We start from the raw sequence: 16,464 nt of genomic DNA, 5'->3' as shown, positions 1-16,464 counted from the left end.
GTGGAGGATAGATCTGCTCTGCCCTGACCAGTGAACATGGTCAAGTCAGTGCAGTAAAATTTCATGGAGATGTAGGACAGGACAGCGAGTTCAGACCACAGTGGAGTTGTATAGTGTGCAAGTCAGGGCAGGGTTTGACCCTATTGTGTTTAGACAGAGCAGTACATGAGCTGATCTCTCTTCAGAGGGTTCTCCAACCCAAGTCAGTGTTATGTGCACGATAAGGGTTGTTTCTGTGAATCGGTGGTTTTACTGAGACACTCTAAATTAGATTTGCATTAATTTTATGTTGTCATCTTTATTTTATTAATTATTGTCTTATGGACTTGCATGAACATTGTTTTGTTATTATCTTAGCCAGTGTTTTGGTCTTTCTTTGACATCAAAACGTCTTCTCCACAGTTGAGCATTTATATTGCTTTGACACTGACTTGCACAGACATTTTTCTATTGTCATTTTTGACCTTGTAACATGGTGTCCAAACACTAGCACTAAAGGAACTCAACTTAAAAATCAGACTTCTATCTGAAAATGTTTTACCTGCTATAGTTACAAATCACAACTAAAATGACTAAAACTGCAAGACATTAGAGAAACATATGCTCTTCTGTTTTAAAAGTATGTTTACCTTTTACATAGTCAGGCTTCACTATTCCCCTGGACAGTCAGTTGATTTTCCCAGGGTTTTGTTTTGGGGTTTTTGTGCCTGTTGAGGTTCTTGATGCAACAACTGAGGAGAGAAAAGCATTTACAAAAATAGATACATGCTTGAAAGTAACAAAACTTGGCAGAGAGACTTAGGATCAGAAGTACCTGAAACAACTTACATTTTTTAAAAAAAGTTTTAGATCTCAAGACGGTGATGTCCATTTAACACTAGCCTGAGAACAGTAACTGAATCATCCTATACCCCATTCATTTGTATGTGAAACTAGCATCATTGAAAAATACTTGAGAGTACCCATAGAGGATTTTTAAAGAACACCAAACAGGCCTAAACTGGTGAAATCTGGAGTGGTAAGTGGTTGTTTTTAATTAAACTACATTGTACCTGAAGTTTGATGTCCGAAATCTGATGCAAGTCATCTTCAAATTATGTTGATCTGTGTTCGAAAAAACAGTTTTACCTTTCAAAAAAAATTCTGGGAAGAAAGTTTATAGTTGGACTGACATCATTTATGGTAAAGTTCACCCCAGTATGATTTCGAAATGCTGAGATTATTATTATTTGGTGTATGCAATCGTCCAAGCCACAGCATTCTTATCAACAGTGTTCAAGACACAAAGACCTCCAGGAAGTTGTCATTTTGCAGTCCTCCGCAATGTGTGTCATAGTTTGTGGCTGCCCGCATTGACATAGTGGACGTTGCTGAGATAACAAACCCAAATAGGATGTTTATAATGGCAAAACTAACTCAGTCTTTAGCTGCAGTGATACTTGTATAATGCTGGCTAAATAAAGGAACAGTTTACAGTACAGCAGTGTGAAGATAACATCCCTCAACTAGAAACAAGAATCAGTGGCTGCAGCTGACCAAATTCCAGAATGTTTTGCCCAGCATACATGCTCCATCCTAGGTCGTAGGGTAAGGTATCCCTTACAAAAATTAATCTCTGTAAAAAGCACTCCCAAAAAATAAAGAAAGGGAGAGAGAGGGGGTCAGAATGGGTCAGATCCTGAGCCCTGATGTGGCCCCTTTTCATCATCACTTTACATCCCACCCAGCTGTACTTCACCCTTACCTGTCTAATCTTACTGGTCATTACAAGGAAGTGTAAATGAGAGCACTGAGGTTGCTCTAACTTGCACTAGGAGTCAAGTTGGGCCCTGACTGTTCTGAAAATTGAGGGAGCCAAAGATGATATATGAGCCACATTTACACAGGCACTGACTTTACAATGTGGTGGGGGGCGGGGGGCTCTGCCCCAGGCTCTCCTCCCACTTCACCTCTTCCTGCCTTTGCATTAGAGGAGCTAGATACAGTCTTTAATGGAAAGATTAACCATACTGGGATACCTTTGCTTTCCTAATGACCCTTTCCACCAGATACAAATGTTTAATGGTCCTGTGTGTTGATCTCCCTGAAAGGGGATGTTTCAGCCTTGTGTATCAGTTACTTTTCTACTTTTATTGAACCCAAGAGTACCTGTGACACATAGACCAGAATGTGTCCATTAGGCACAGCTGCACTGTCCCACAGGCATTACCAGGGGGCACTGATCCTCAGGGATACACAGTGTCTCCTGGAGTTCCCCAGCCTTATAGGGGCATGCTGCTGTGCCACAATTTAGGAGAATGTGCTCCCTCCCATGCATGACCTGCTTGCTGCTGGTTGCTGCGGTAGGGATGTTGTTCTGGGCATTGAGGGGGCAATCCAGACCAGTGAGAGGTAGTGTCACAACTTACGCTGCAACTCTGGGTATCTTTCAGTGCTTTGCCGCTAGAGCTCCCAGCCTGGGATGCTCACAACCAGCCTACAAGCATGTAGGTCTCACACTGAAGTGTCTGTGCTCGACAGCCCTGGTTCAGCAGCTCTGGCCCCAGTGGCCTGCCTACAGCCCCACTCTGGCTTCCACCAGCTTTGGTTACAGGGTGAGCCCAACACACTTCCAGTCCCAAATTTTCCCCAAACCATGTGCTCTGTAATGTCCTGCCCCCTCCTGGGCATTTTGGAGAAATAATAAAGTTTGTTTGTTCCTCTAAATCAGGGGCCGGCAACCGTTCAGAAGTGATGTGCCGAGTCTTCATTCATTCACTCTAATTTAAGGTTCTGCGTGCCAGTAATACATTTTAACATTCTTAGAAGGTCTCTTTCTATAAGTCTGTAATATATAACTAAACTATTGTTGTATGTAAAGTAAATAAGGTTTTTAAAATGTTTAAGAATCTTCATTTAAAATTAAATGAAAGGCAGAGTCCCCCGGACCAGTGGCCAGGACCCACGCAGTGTGAGTGCCACTGAAAATCAGCTTGCATGCTGCCTTCGGCACCTGTGCCATAGGTTGTCTACCCCTGCTCTAAATACACGAAAGCCACCACCTTGCCACGTTAACTGGAGTTAACATTCACTTTAATTCAAACACAGCACTGGTGATTTAGATTAATAGTCAAACAAATGTATTAACAAAAGAAAATAGCATTATAAGTGAGTTCAAGTATAAAAATAAAGTTAGAAAGGGTTACAAGCAAATAAAAGTGAAAACATGCCTCTAAAAGTCTAAATCTTAATCTAGCAAGGTACAGGTTTTGTTCAAAATGCTTTTTCTCACCTATATTCAGTTGCCAGAGAGTTCAACCCCTCCTTGGTGGAAGGACCCATCTTTCTCAGCATGCAAGAGCGCTGTTCCTTTGTGTATGTCTAGTGATGGATGCAAAGATGGCTTCTGTCTTTGCTTATATCTTCCAAGTTCAGTGACTTTGTTTCAAGAGGCAGGATGACCTCATGCTGTTCTTCCCTTCCTGTCTGTAAATGGGGCTTCCATTGTTTTGATTCCACCATGCATAATTTTTATAGTGGACAGGTAAATGGCTACTTTTCTCCTGTCTGGAACGGAACCTGTTTCTCCCTGTTTGGCCACAGACTTTAAAACATGATATCATTTAGTATCCATATTTCCTCGTAGGGTGTCAATACATACATTTCACAGTGATATTAATCACCACTATGTCATTAGCTTTCAGAAAAGACCTCACTCTATACACTTCTATATTGTATTCAATTACTAGATGCAATCGCTTATCACTTGAGGTTCACCCCCCCACCCGTAATTATACACCAGTAAACCTTTGCAGTGTATTCTTCTGAAAAGTAAAACCCAGACCCAGCTTCTCTCTCCTGCTGGGGCATAGACGCCATGCTGTCTCCTCCCTGACTTGTTAGTGTGAGGTTTGCCTCCACCTCTTGTTATCTTGATAGGTCTTCTTGATGAGAAATTCATTCTCATCGTCTTTCAGAGTACTTTGGAGGAGTCGGGGAGGTCTAGGTTGGATATTAGGAAAAAACTTTTTCACTAGGAGGGTGGTGAAGCACTGGAATGGGTTACCTGGGGAGGTAGTGGAATCTCCTTCCTTAGAGGTTTTTAAGGTCAGGCTTGACAAAGCCCTGTCTGGGATGATATAGTTGGGGATTGCTCCTGCTTTGAGCAGGGGGTTGGACTAGATGACCTCCTGAGATTCCTTCCAACTCTGATATTCAATGATTCTAAGTGACTCCCAGGAGGGGAAAACACATGCCTTTTTCTGGGGTAGACTTGTTTACCATCTCCCTCTGACATGCCTGGTTTAAACACACTTGAGTCATAATTCTAGCATGTATCTGTAACTTTTAATACCCACTGCACAGATATCTCACAGAAGAATCTAAAATAAATGATCAATAGGTTGTTAGTTTTCCAATGATACCTCACGAGGTATATTTTGTACAAAGATTATTACAGTAGTGTGTAGGGTGTGAATACGAGAGTTCTTAGTGTCCAAGAGGGCCATGCCCGACTCTCTGTTTTCTCTCCCTCTGTCAGGGTGGCTTGTAGTCCGTGTGAAGAACCTCTGCTCAGGAGGGCTGCCAGTTGTATCTGGGTCATGCACAGTGAGAGGAAGCTCCATTTACCTTTATCCTCCTGACCTTACACAGACCAACCAGGACTTGCCATAATCTGGCCCTTTCTGAATGCAAGATATTTAGTGCTGGATGCTGCCCTTTACTGTCCCTAGTTGTGGTGGGGTTTGCAAATGTGAGACCAGTGGAGATACACGAGCATAAAGGGGGTCAGAATTTGGCCCTTATCTATGTACTTGCTGGATTAATTTGTACATTGGCGCCTCCTCATATGTGTAGTCAGCAGAGAGCTCTCAGTTTACATGTGAGTTTACACATCTTTCATTTTAAGTCACATCTAAATGTAAAATCCAGCACTCAGGGTCATTATGTGGATTTGTGACACCCTCTATAGAGCTGCGGATCTATAAACCAATGAACAGATTATACAATCTCTCCTCTATGTGTTTTTTCGTCTCTGACAGGTGTAATATTGATAATATCCTTTGTTTAATAAGTCATTCGGCCAAGCATAATTCAATAGAAGTTACCAATATATTTTGCACTTTCCTTAGCTGTTTCATAGCATCATGTAGAGAGAACCTAGCTGAATGGAAATTGCATATAAAAATGTAAATGGTAGATTGCATTATTCTGTGAGACTTGGCACACAGCAAAATGAAAAGCACTAGTTTGTCCGCTAAGACATGCTGCAGTCCATCTAGCATGTCCTAGCTGATAAACCCCAACCTGGGATGTGTTTTTAATTTCACTGTGAAGTCTCCTACATCTCACAAAGTACTGCAACCCTAAACATTGCAGTACATGGTGATAAACAGAACTAAGTTTTCTACATCTCAGTTTATTTGTACCAAAAGAATAATAATAGTTAATACTAATACTTATCTCTTAGATATAGCACTTTTCATCAATCAGTCTCAAACAGCTTCCCAGTCTATAATATATTTATCCTCACAAAAACCTCTGTGATGTAGGAAGGTACCATCATCCCCATTATAGACATGAGGAATTGAGGCACAAAGAGGCTAAAGAGACATCTAGACTGCACGCTTTTTACAGCAGCATACAGAGTACATACACTCCACCCTCTACCCCAGCACATGTATAAATATTTCTTGTGGGTGGTGAGGCGCTGCTTAGGCAAGTAGAGGAAAGACACACCTGACCCCGGTGTGATGAACCCAGATACAGACCCTTCTTGGCGCTCTACAGCCCAAGCAGTGTCTCCCCATTTACACTGCAGTTTTGAGCGGTGCAATGTCCCACTGCCTCTCCACTGCTGGAGTCTTTCCCTGCTGCAGAGAAAATCTCCAGGAGTGAGAAAAATCTCGGGCAGAAGGGAGGCAGCAGACAAAGGCTCAGGCAGCTTCCTTCTGCTGTAGCCTTTACCCACCACAGTGAAAGGCTGGCAGAAGGGAAAGGCTCTGGCAAGGAGGCAAAAGGGAAAGGCTTTGGCAACTCTCTGCTGCTGGAACCTTTCCCCACTGCCTCCTCCTGGCAGAGCCTTTCCTTGCCACAGTGAAAGGCTTTGGCAGCAGGGAGCTGCCTGAGTTTCCCCACAGTCTCCCTCCCACTGGAGCCTTTCACTGATGTTTGTAGCTATACATACCCTACACACCACTGCCAATGTTGTGCAGTATAGATGTAGCCTAAATGACTTTCCTAGGGTCACACAGGTCACCATGGCAAAGCAGCGTATTGAGCCCAGGGCTCCCATGTCTTAAACTAGTGCTGTAACCACTGGACTATTCTTTCATGAACATTTTCTCAGACAAAGCCATAGTGCCACAGATATATATGGTACTGCTGAGCTGTTTTATATGCAGTTTATGATTGCAACAGTTACAAGTAGGGTATGAGAAATGGTGGTGGCTATTCTAAGCTTTATAGGATGCTTTCTGCTCAGACTGATGCTGGCTAAAGTGTTCGGAGCCTGCAGTTTCAGCCAAAATTTTTGCCCTTGTTACCCAGTGCTAATCTTATTCCTACTGTTTTAGGTAGAGAACTGGTTAGGAAATCTGTCCTGCATTGGACAAGGCAGAATGAGATATGCAACAGACAAAATCATGTAAATCAAGGTCCTTTTACCAGGTGGTCATTAATCTATGTTAAACACTGACATTTGGCAGAATCCTAGCTAAGAAAGGCCCCCCACAGCTGTCAGACCATCATAAAAACAACTTTCATAACAAACAGCCTTGTTTTCCTCCATTGGGGCTTTCCTCAGAGTGGGATTGCACCCGTATAACTGAATGGCAAATTTGGCCCAATGAGTGGTATGAAGTGAATATTGTGCTGCTGTTATAGTATGCAGAAATACAACTTGTTGTTTGTAATTAACTCAATATTGTGGCAGCCCTACTGAAGTCAACTGTAATTTTGCCATTTTGCCAAGGGGTCAGGGTTTTACCCTTGGATTTTGAAGCACAGGCACCAACTTTCCAAAGTGCCGGGGGTCAGGCCCCGCCCCCACTCCACCCTTCCCCCCCAAATCCCACCTTGCTCCACCCCACCCCGCCTCTTCCCACCCAGTTCCACCCCCTCCCCTGAGCACGCCGTATCATCACTCCACCCACTCCCCACCAGAGCCTCTTGCACGCTGCGGAACATCTGATTGCAGCAGGTGGTAAGCACTGGGATAGGGGGATCCACTGACCTGTGGGGCCCATCACTGGGTGGGAGGCGCTGAGGGAATGGGAGGAGTTGATAGGGGGGCTACTGGTGGGTGCTCAGTGCCCACTATTTTTTCCCCAGGGATGCTCCAGCCCCAGAGCACCCACGGAGTCGGCACATATGTATCCTTTGATCCTTATGTATCCTTTGATCCTGCAGACTCTTCCACTCTGCTAGCCTGTCCTCCACTCCGCAAAGTCAATTTGTGCAGGTGCAGTGATCTGCCTATGTAGAGAAGCTTGCAAGATTTGAGGCATAGTTAAATGTAAAGTTATACTGCATTTCCAGGAGGGAGCTGCATTTTTTTTAAAAAAATATGTGTATAAACATTAGTAAAAATCAATCCCCAAAGCAGACACCAAGTACTACCGGTTGAAAAACTATTTAAGTGCCATCGTTAACCTGCTATCATTACTGAGTTGTTATAACCTTAGCAAATGTGAAACAGAGTTGTTGAGTTTATTCGGTGAACATATATATATTGCATCTCTGAGTATATCCTTCATTCAGAGCCAATTTCTATGTAGGTGAGAAGCAGCAGCCCTATCCAGCAATGCTCTCTATTTGTCTTGTGTTATTAGGATGTTCTTATAAGCTTTGTTTTTGCTCTTTAACATTTGCAGACAATGTAGGCTCATTTTCGTGAATACAGATTTTTGCGTTTCATTGCATAAAGCAGGAATGTTAATTTATTATGGAATCAGCACATTTTATTTCATGAAAATGGTCTTCATTTGTTTCTATATCACATTGCCTCATAATAAGCTATATCACTAGGTTCTGGAATGCTAGGGGAATGAAGGATTAGCTGAGACTCAATGTACCTTGAACTTTCCCTTGCTTGGCAAGGAAAGCTTTAAATGCTAGGTCTGTGTTACGAGAATTTTTTTTTTTTATTTGCCAGCAACTGTAAAAGCAGACAGCTGCTGTCTAATGAAAGAATAAACTAAAAGAAAGAAAAAAATCAGTGAATACATTGCAGCTGGGGCATCCAAGCTGCTTTGTATTGATCTAAACAAAACATGAGGCAGACATGGATCAAAAAATGGATGTGTGTGTGTGTGTTGTTTGTTAGTTTAAACTAAATAGCTAGTGAAACTCAAAGCCAAGTGAGTTTTTTGTTTGTCCCTTCCCCACAAAAGGTACAGACTCCTATTCTCCCCTGTTGGTCATCTACCCTCCTATCACCTTCTACCATCTTCAGTGAGCATCTGAGTGGCCCTTGGATGACCATCAGATGGCATATTGCTGTCCTATATGGATAGATAATTATATATATATAGAGAGAGAGCGAGACATTTGTTTTAATTGTGGGCTGGTTGCTGGCTTGATGTCCCCCATCCCTCCATCATACATACCAGTTAAGGATCTCCTGAGAAGAGTGATGGGAACAAGGGGCTTTCTTGGCCCCTATTCTCCAGCAGCGGGACTGGTAACAGTTGTTCTCTCTGTCTACAAGCTAACTAATGTAGGTGTATCTTTGCCATGGTATCTGAGTGGGAGCTGTATTTGTTCTCATATGGGAATGGAGATGTTTTTAGGCCCAAACACTCTAGCTTGTCTTGCAGCCCTAGAGTAAAAGGGCTGGGCAACAGGGTACTTTGGAAGAATAGGGGAATGCCAGGCTGCCCTCTCAAAGGCATAGTTTATCATTAGGAATACCACAAAACATACACTCTGTATTGCACAGCACCAGAATCTTACCCTTTTCCAACAAGCTCTGTAGATAGGAAGAGCCCTTTCAAAGCCTTCAGTCTCTAGGTCGAATTACAGCATTGGGAGAAGAAGAACCGAGTCAGATGCGATGCCAAGTACTTTGTGCTTCAAAAGCAAATAATTATTCCTTACTCATTTACTTTTCCTTTCTTTTGCTTCCAGAAATCTCCTTTATGTTTACCCACAAAGGTTGAATTTTGCTAATCGACTGGCCTCTGCAAGGAACATTACCATTAAGATTCAGTTTATGTGTGGAGAAGATGCTACCTGTGCAATGCCGGTAATATAGACTGAATAAGAGGATCCGACATCTGTGGAGCATACTCAACTAGCTGTAGTACTGACAAAACCTGTGAAGGGTTGACTTGTGACCTCATGTTTCACACACAGCTACGATTTTTTGTGGGCCTTGCACTGAAACCGGAATGGTTTCAATCGCAGTGCTCATGAAGCATGCAGTTTACATCAGGAAGCAGGGCTAAAGGACTGAGGAACAGCAGAAGAGACTTGTAATTAGTGTGGAACAGGAACATATCCTCCTGTATTCTCTAATGCTTCGTGTATTACATGAAAGAGTAAACATTCTGTAGCTTCTATTTAAAAAAGAATAAGATTGCCTTCTATGTGAGTGCCATGCTGGGAACTCTACCAGTAAATCCACAGAGGTTCAGAAACCTGTTAAGAATGTTATATTCTGTGTCCCACTGACCTAATCCTGGCACTATGAATGCACAAATATCAGGTCCATCCATGCATAGCACTTAGGATAGAACCTGTGACCTTAACACTGGAACAGTAAACAGACCCACAGTGAGACAGAACTGGTAAACATCTTCATATGCAGATAGTTTTCCATTCAGCTGCCCAAGATATCTAGATATCTTTGTGTGTGTGAAACTGTGCAACCTTGATGTTCTTTTAACAAAGTTTTGTTTTAGATGTTTAAATATACAGTATTGAAAAAAGTATTCAAATCTGAGTGTTCTATTTTCTATCAGCAGGTTGTCATGGATGGGATGTGTAATATACGTTCGTCCCATTCATGACAACCTGCTGATAGAAAATAAAATGCTGTAATTTTTCAACATTTAAATCTTTCTGAAAGGTGATATAAAATTTGATAGCTATGTGCCTGATCACTATTACTTTTATTTTTGAATACAGATCATTTTTGGAAAGTCTTCAGGTCCAGAATTTTTGCAAGAGATGTACACAGCTGTCACATATCATAACAAGTGTGTACTATTATCAATATTCTTTTTATTATATATTAAATATCAGTCATTTGCTCAGGGATGCTTTAACTGTATATACCTTTTTAAAATACTTTAAAACCCCACACAGTTGATTAGTGAAATTCCATATTTTTCTGATTCCAAATACTGCTTTGAAGATTTGTCACATTCAGAATTGAAATAATCCCATTCATTGAAATCATGGAGACTGGGGGATATTATTATTATTATTATTGATGATGATATTAGATTTATTTTTCAGAAGGAAATTCAAGGATTTTCCCTATTTGAAAGTTAAGAAGTATGTCCAGAAGTAAAAAGCAGTTCTGGGACTTTAGAATATTCCTTATTTGGATGAATTAGCTGTTCCAAACAAAGCTAAATAGAAACACTCAGGTCAATTTGGACCCAGAATTTAGGTGTTGTTAAAACGAGTGTTTTCAAAACCAAAGATTAATAGCAGGCAGTTTCACAAGTGTGGAGAGAAGAGACATCTGAGGTGTCTCGGTGTGGTCTCTCCATTTCTGCAGGGCAGCTAATTCATAGATTGATGTTTATGTATGAGTACATCATTGGCCTACTTGAGCTAATACACATCTTGATACATCTAGCTATTTGTCTAGAGACTTAGAGAACTCATATCATAGTAGTATCTGGGCCCCTAAACGCAAGTTAGCCTTCCTACCTGTCTCATGATGTATGTGTTTGGTATTTTTAAAACAGGTCTCCTGACTTTTATGAAGAGGTGAAAATTAAACTGCCAGCTAAACTCACAGAAAAACACCACCTACTGTTCACATTCTGCCATATCAGCTGTCAGCCAAAGCAAGGAGCATGTGTAGAAACCCTTCTGGGATATTCAGTAAGTCACTTGCGATTTACACTTCAGCTCCCTGTGGACACAGGCCTTTTGTAGAAATAACTAACTCATTTCCTCACTTAGTCCCCAGCCAAAGTAGCAAAAACGTTCTATCTTGTTATTAGAGAGACAAGGTGGGTGAGGCAATATCTTTTATTGGACCAACTTGTGTCTGCCATCCTGGGATCAATATGGCTACAACAACGCTGCATATATCCTGTTATAACAATTTCCAGACATGAGTGATAGGGTCTTGATTTTAACACTCCCCAGTACCCACATCTGCATTCAAATGTTATGGCTTTTGTGGCTACATCAAAAGAATTAACAAGCACAGGTACAGATCACAGACTGGATCAGATGCCCTGATCCTGCAAAGAATTCTGAAGGTACTTAACTTTACACACTGAGAGTGGTCTCAGTGAAGTCTGACCTTATATCACACACTGGCTCTTATGTCATGCAGGGGCATGATGACACTTCTGCAGATTTTGGCAGAAATTACTGTGGAGTCAAAAACAGTTCTGGTCGATATCTAATCATTGTTCTGTTGACTGTAATTATCACAAACTAGATAAATAGCCATACTCTCATGTAGTAATGAATATCACTTTGTTTTTGCCTCATCTATTTCAGTGGCTGCCAATTCTATTAAATGATCGTCTCCAGACTGGACATTATTGTCTTCCTGTTGCCTTGGATAAGTTGCCTCTAAACTATTCAATGCATTCTCCAGAGGTAACAAACAAAATAGCTAATAGATACTATTTCCCCAGTTAAAGGGGCACTGTCAGTATTTTAGGCTCCAACATTTGCCTAACGTGATTGGAGGAACCCTTCTCTATGCTTAAACAAATCAACCAACCAATCAACCAACCCCAAAAAGATTTTAAAGAAAACCCCTAAACCAAGTGACTGTGCAGTCATGCACTTGCTTGTGGGTGCCAAAATAATCATTTGCTTGCTGGTACAGGCCCTACAGACCTCCAACAAGCTCCATCCTTGGGGTTTGGGTCATATGACCCTTAATACTCTCCTGCTACTTAGTGGCTCAGAACATCCAACTATCCCATGGGAATATCACTGCCTAGAGTTTTCAGGAAAGGTGTTGCCAAGTGTGGAGAAGCAGGGATCAGGCTCCCCCAAGAAGACAGTGAGGTGGAGGACAAAGCCCTCTAAGAAAATATTGCTAATGTGAAGGGGACCAGACAGATTCAAACTGCATCACTGAGCCCAGTCTCTCTGGCAGAGCAAACCAGAACCCCACGCAGAATAGTGTAGAATGAAAAGATGTGGAATAAAAAGGAGATATCTGAAGTACGTCTAATTTGTAACTAAAAAACACCCTTAAAACTATGTGCACTCTGTGTAAACGGTATTTGCTATTTGGCCACTTACAGGGAAGAGTGCTAAGCTGATCATCTTGTTGTTTTATCTTCAACACAGAAAGTTCCATCACAGTCACCTCCAATTAAATGGGTCGAAGGGCACAAGGGAGTGTTTAACGTAGAAGTGCAGGCTATTTCATCTATTCACACTCAGGTAAAGAATCTACAGCCAATCTTTTACATGCAACATAAGCTTCATTTGAAACAAACTGCTGGGGCTTGGATGGCTGAGGGGACTGGTGAATGGGATACAAAGCTCTTCACCTCTTGGTTGCCCGTTCAAATTTTGGTGACTTTTTTACTTCTTAGCCAACCATCTCTATTGCTCTATGATTGCTTGTGGTTGCAGCAGTACAGAATATGCAGTAACTGTCCAGCACCACATGCTGACTATTTGATTGTATTCACAGGACAACCACCTGGAGAAATTCTTCACTCTGTGTCATTCTCTGGAAAGCCAGGTCACTTTCCCAATTAGAGTGATGGAACAGAAGATCACAGAGGCTGCCCTGGAACATGAGTTGAAACTCAGCATTATTTGCCTGAATTCCTCCCGCCTGGAGCCCCTGGTCTTGTTTTTACACTTGGTGCTGGAGAAACTTTTCCAGCTGGCTGTGCAGCCCATGGTTATAGCTGGTCAGACAGGTACTTATTGCCATTGACTAACAGAATAGCAGTAGGGTTGGAAAGGGCCCACAAGCAAACCAGGTTGGTGGATGGGAGACATTTTGCTAAATTGGCTGGCTTTAATTTGATATTAGCAGATTTAGCTTCTAGAGGGTATTTATGGGGATTTGAGATAGGGGAGTGTTCAACTTCCTGCAGTTTATTCGGGCAATCAGCATGTGCTCTGTACCCAGCTACAGTATCTGCTGACTGACATTTATATCAGTAACCGAATATCCAAAGTTATAATCTATGCCAACATAAATTTTGGAAGGGTTATTAAAGCTTGTGCTTCAGGGCTTAAGATGATGTCTGACTATTAGAGATCAGATTAGGAAAAGATCTATGTTGGGGGAGCAGATTAGTCCACATTTGCCAACTGCAGGGTTCTTACACCTTTCTGTGATGCAATTGGTGCTGGTCACTGCCAGAGAGAGGATACTGCTTGGATGGATGTTGGGCAGGATTTCTCAAACAGGAGTCGCCACTTGTGTAGGGAAAGCCCCTGGAGGGCTAGGCTGGTGTGTTGGCAGTAGGAGCCGCGATCAGCTGGACCTGCAGACGGGGCAGGTAAACACACCGGCCCGGCCCACCAGGGGCTTTCCTTACACAAGCAGCGACCCCTGTTTGAGAAACCCCGATGTTGGGTCTGATCCAGTCTAGCAATCGTGATGTTTCTGTGTTTAGCTTTGAATTTGTTAAAGTCTAGATTAAACAGTGAATGGATTAGATGTTATCTGCTCAAAGAATGCTCTGTCTTAACTGAGTTATGCCTTTTAATGCTTAGATTAATTCTTTCCCTTTGGTTCACAGCCAATTTTTCCCAGTTTGCCTTTGAATCTGTGGTCGCAATAGTGAACAGTCTTCACAACAGTAAAGACCTGAGCAAGGACCAGCATGGGAGAAACTGTCTCTTGGCATCATATGTCTACTATGTGTTTCGCCTTCCAGAGCCTCAAAGAGATATTGCCAGACTAGGTATTTGGGTTGCTTTCTCCATAAAGTAATTCCCTTCTCCCTGACCTGCCCCAGCCCCTCAGATTGTAGGTAGCAGGGGTGTGCATGGCTCCTGACATTTGGAGTCATGTGTATTCAGAAGGAGCAGGATTTAAAAGGTACTTTAATGTATAGTCCATGCAAGAAATAGGAGAGAGGGCAACAGTGCAGTGGGTGCTATAGGGCAAGATGGTGCCTTTAGGAGTAGCCCTGAGCAAGCTGCACCACCCCAGAAGTAGTCTCAGGTGACGTTGTGCCCTGCTCATAGACTGATAGAATTTAAGGTCAGAAGGGACCATTATGATCATCTAGTCTGACCTCCTGCACAATGCAGGCCACAGAATCTCACCCACCCACTCCTGTAACAAACCCCTAACCTATGTGTGCAGTGGTTACATACCTCTCAGCCTGCCATGGCCCAGATGTGGGACATGGTGTCTGACAGACACACATAGACCTGTTCAGGCAGGAAACTTTAAAATGTGGTGGGATTCCTTTCTTTGGTGTATCTCACTCTCTCTGGACCCTCCATTTCTGAATGAGGGCACCCCAGATTTATGTGCCATGTTGGTAACTTTCAGAGTAAAATGAGTGACATCCGTCAAATTGGGAGACAGTAGAAAGGAATGGATAGTGAATCATAGAATCATAGAATATCAGGGTTGAAAGGGACCTCAGGAGGTCATAGAATCATAGACTTTAAGGTCAGAAGGGACCATTATGATAGTCTAGTCTGACCTCCTGCACAACGCAGGCTGCAGAATCTCACCCACCCACTCCCACAACAAACCCCTAACCTATGACTGAGCCATTGAAGTCCTCAAATCATAGTTTAAAGATTTCAAGGTGCAAATCCTCCAGCAGGTGACCTGTGCCCCATGCTGCAGAGGAAGGCCAAACACCCCCAGGGCCTCTGCCAATCTGCCCTGGAGGAAAATTCCTTCCCGATCCCAAATATGGCGATCAGCTAAACCCTGAGCGAGGTCATCTAGTCCAACCTCCTGCTCAAAGCAGGACCTAATCTCCAACTAAATCATCCCAGCCAGGGCTTTGTCAAGCCTGACCTTAAAAACCTCTAAGGAAGGAGATTCCACCACCTCCCTAAGTAACCCATTCCGGCGCTTCACCGCCCTCCTAGTGAAAAAGTTTTTTTTTCCTAATATCCAACCTAAACCTCCCCCACTGATCTATACCAGTGACTCCCTTCTGATCTATACCAGGAGGAAATTATTTCCCTCCTCCCACCCTCTGTGCTGGTTCAGCTATTCCGGAAAGAGAGTAGGGAGATGGGGCCAGGCTCACCCTTCCCCACCTACCTGCTCCAGGGAGGGAGTAAGCAGATGAATAACCCTTCATTTTCCTACATACCTGGACCCAAAGAGACGGGGTGAGGGTGATAGGGAGGGGAGTTTATTCCCCTGCTCAAGTGTGTAGTCTGAGCTCTTCTTGAATATTTGGCTGATGTTGGGATGTGGTAAATCTCAGGGCTTATCCACACCTTGAAATTTACTGAAAACAGCTATTCTGGAATAATCGTTCCTGATTAGGTAGTCTGACGCATTTCTGAGTGTAGACAAGCCCTCAGTTTCTATCACCTACATCAAGGGTGGAGATAGAGTTTTGAGCCCAGATGTGTGTACGTCTGTCTAATGTGCAGCAAGAGACTAATGGGTTGTCTCTGAAGTGGAAGGAGAAAGGAAGGAAAGAGAAGCTGCTGCTGTGGAGCTGCTGCTCTGATCTTCCTCTGGTGCTCTCTGTCTTGGTGTTGTGCTGGACAGCTCACCACCCTTCCCCTAACTCTGAATCCCCTGGCTCCAGGCCTAGTTAGGTTATCAAAGGTGAGGTTGGTGGAGAGGCTTTCAGAATCTACATGCTGTTCTTGTTCGGTTTGCTTTGGGAGCACAGAGTAAAACTGGCTTTCATGGGATCATAATGTTATGTTAATATGATATCCAGTCCTGATTAAAAAAAAAAAAATGTGTTCCGGTGACCAGGTGCAGCAGGAAGTGCTAATTTGCCAGAGTCTCGTTATTACACATTTGGGCGCACCACAGCTGTGTCTGTTGGGTCCAGACTTCTCCAGAGCCGGGTAATGAGCTGCAGCAATCCAGATATTCATGGTACACAGACTGCTACTGATGAGGAAGTCAAAAATATCATGTCATCGAAGGTAAGGGAGGAAAAAAAGCTTGGTAGATAGAGGTGGGGTCTCACCCAAAACCCAGATGAAGGACCCAGATCCAGACTTTGTGGGTGGACTCATCTCTACTCATATACGCTGCATATGCCACCAAGAAATCTTGCTGTTCACCTGGGAGCTAAAACAGCAAGCTAAAGCTCTGGTGCCAAATCTTTAAGTCCTTTCTCAGTGTCC

At 42.9% G+C, this 16,464-nt stretch overlaps 1 protein-coding gene across 3 annotated transcripts in view; it reads left to right on the top strand.

Moving 5' to 3' along the window:
- DOCK8 (dedicator of cytokinesis 8) overlaps positions 1-16,464 on the top strand; it is a 142,626-nt gene that overhangs the window by 75,028 nt on the left and 51,134 nt on the right. For all 3 annotated transcript variants that reach the window (XM_032801785.2, XM_032801786.2, XM_075067267.1), the window contains 8 exons: positions 9,109-9,226; positions 10,111-10,181; positions 10,905-11,043; positions 11,677-11,778; positions 12,487-12,582; positions 12,839-13,073; positions 13,908-14,072; positions 16,085-16,260. In XM_032801785.2, coding sequence (XP_032657676.1) covers positions 9,109-9,226; positions 10,111-10,181; positions 10,905-11,043; positions 11,677-11,778; positions 12,487-12,582; positions 12,839-13,073; positions 13,908-14,072; positions 16,085-16,260 — 1,102 coding nt within the window. The remainder of the gene's footprint in view (positions 1-9,108; positions 9,227-10,110; positions 10,182-10,904; positions 11,044-11,676; positions 11,779-12,486; positions 12,583-12,838; positions 13,074-13,907; positions 14,073-16,084; positions 16,261-16,464) is intronic.

This window comes from Chelonoidis abingdonii, chromosome 6 (assembly GCF_003597395.2).
Source record: "Chelonoidis abingdonii isolate Lonesome George chromosome 6, CheloAbing_2.0, whole genome shotgun sequence".
NCBI lineage: Eukaryota > Metazoa > Chordata > Testudines > Testudinidae > Chelonoidis > Chelonoidis abingdonii.
This window is presented reverse-complemented; position numbering and strand designations above follow the sequence as displayed.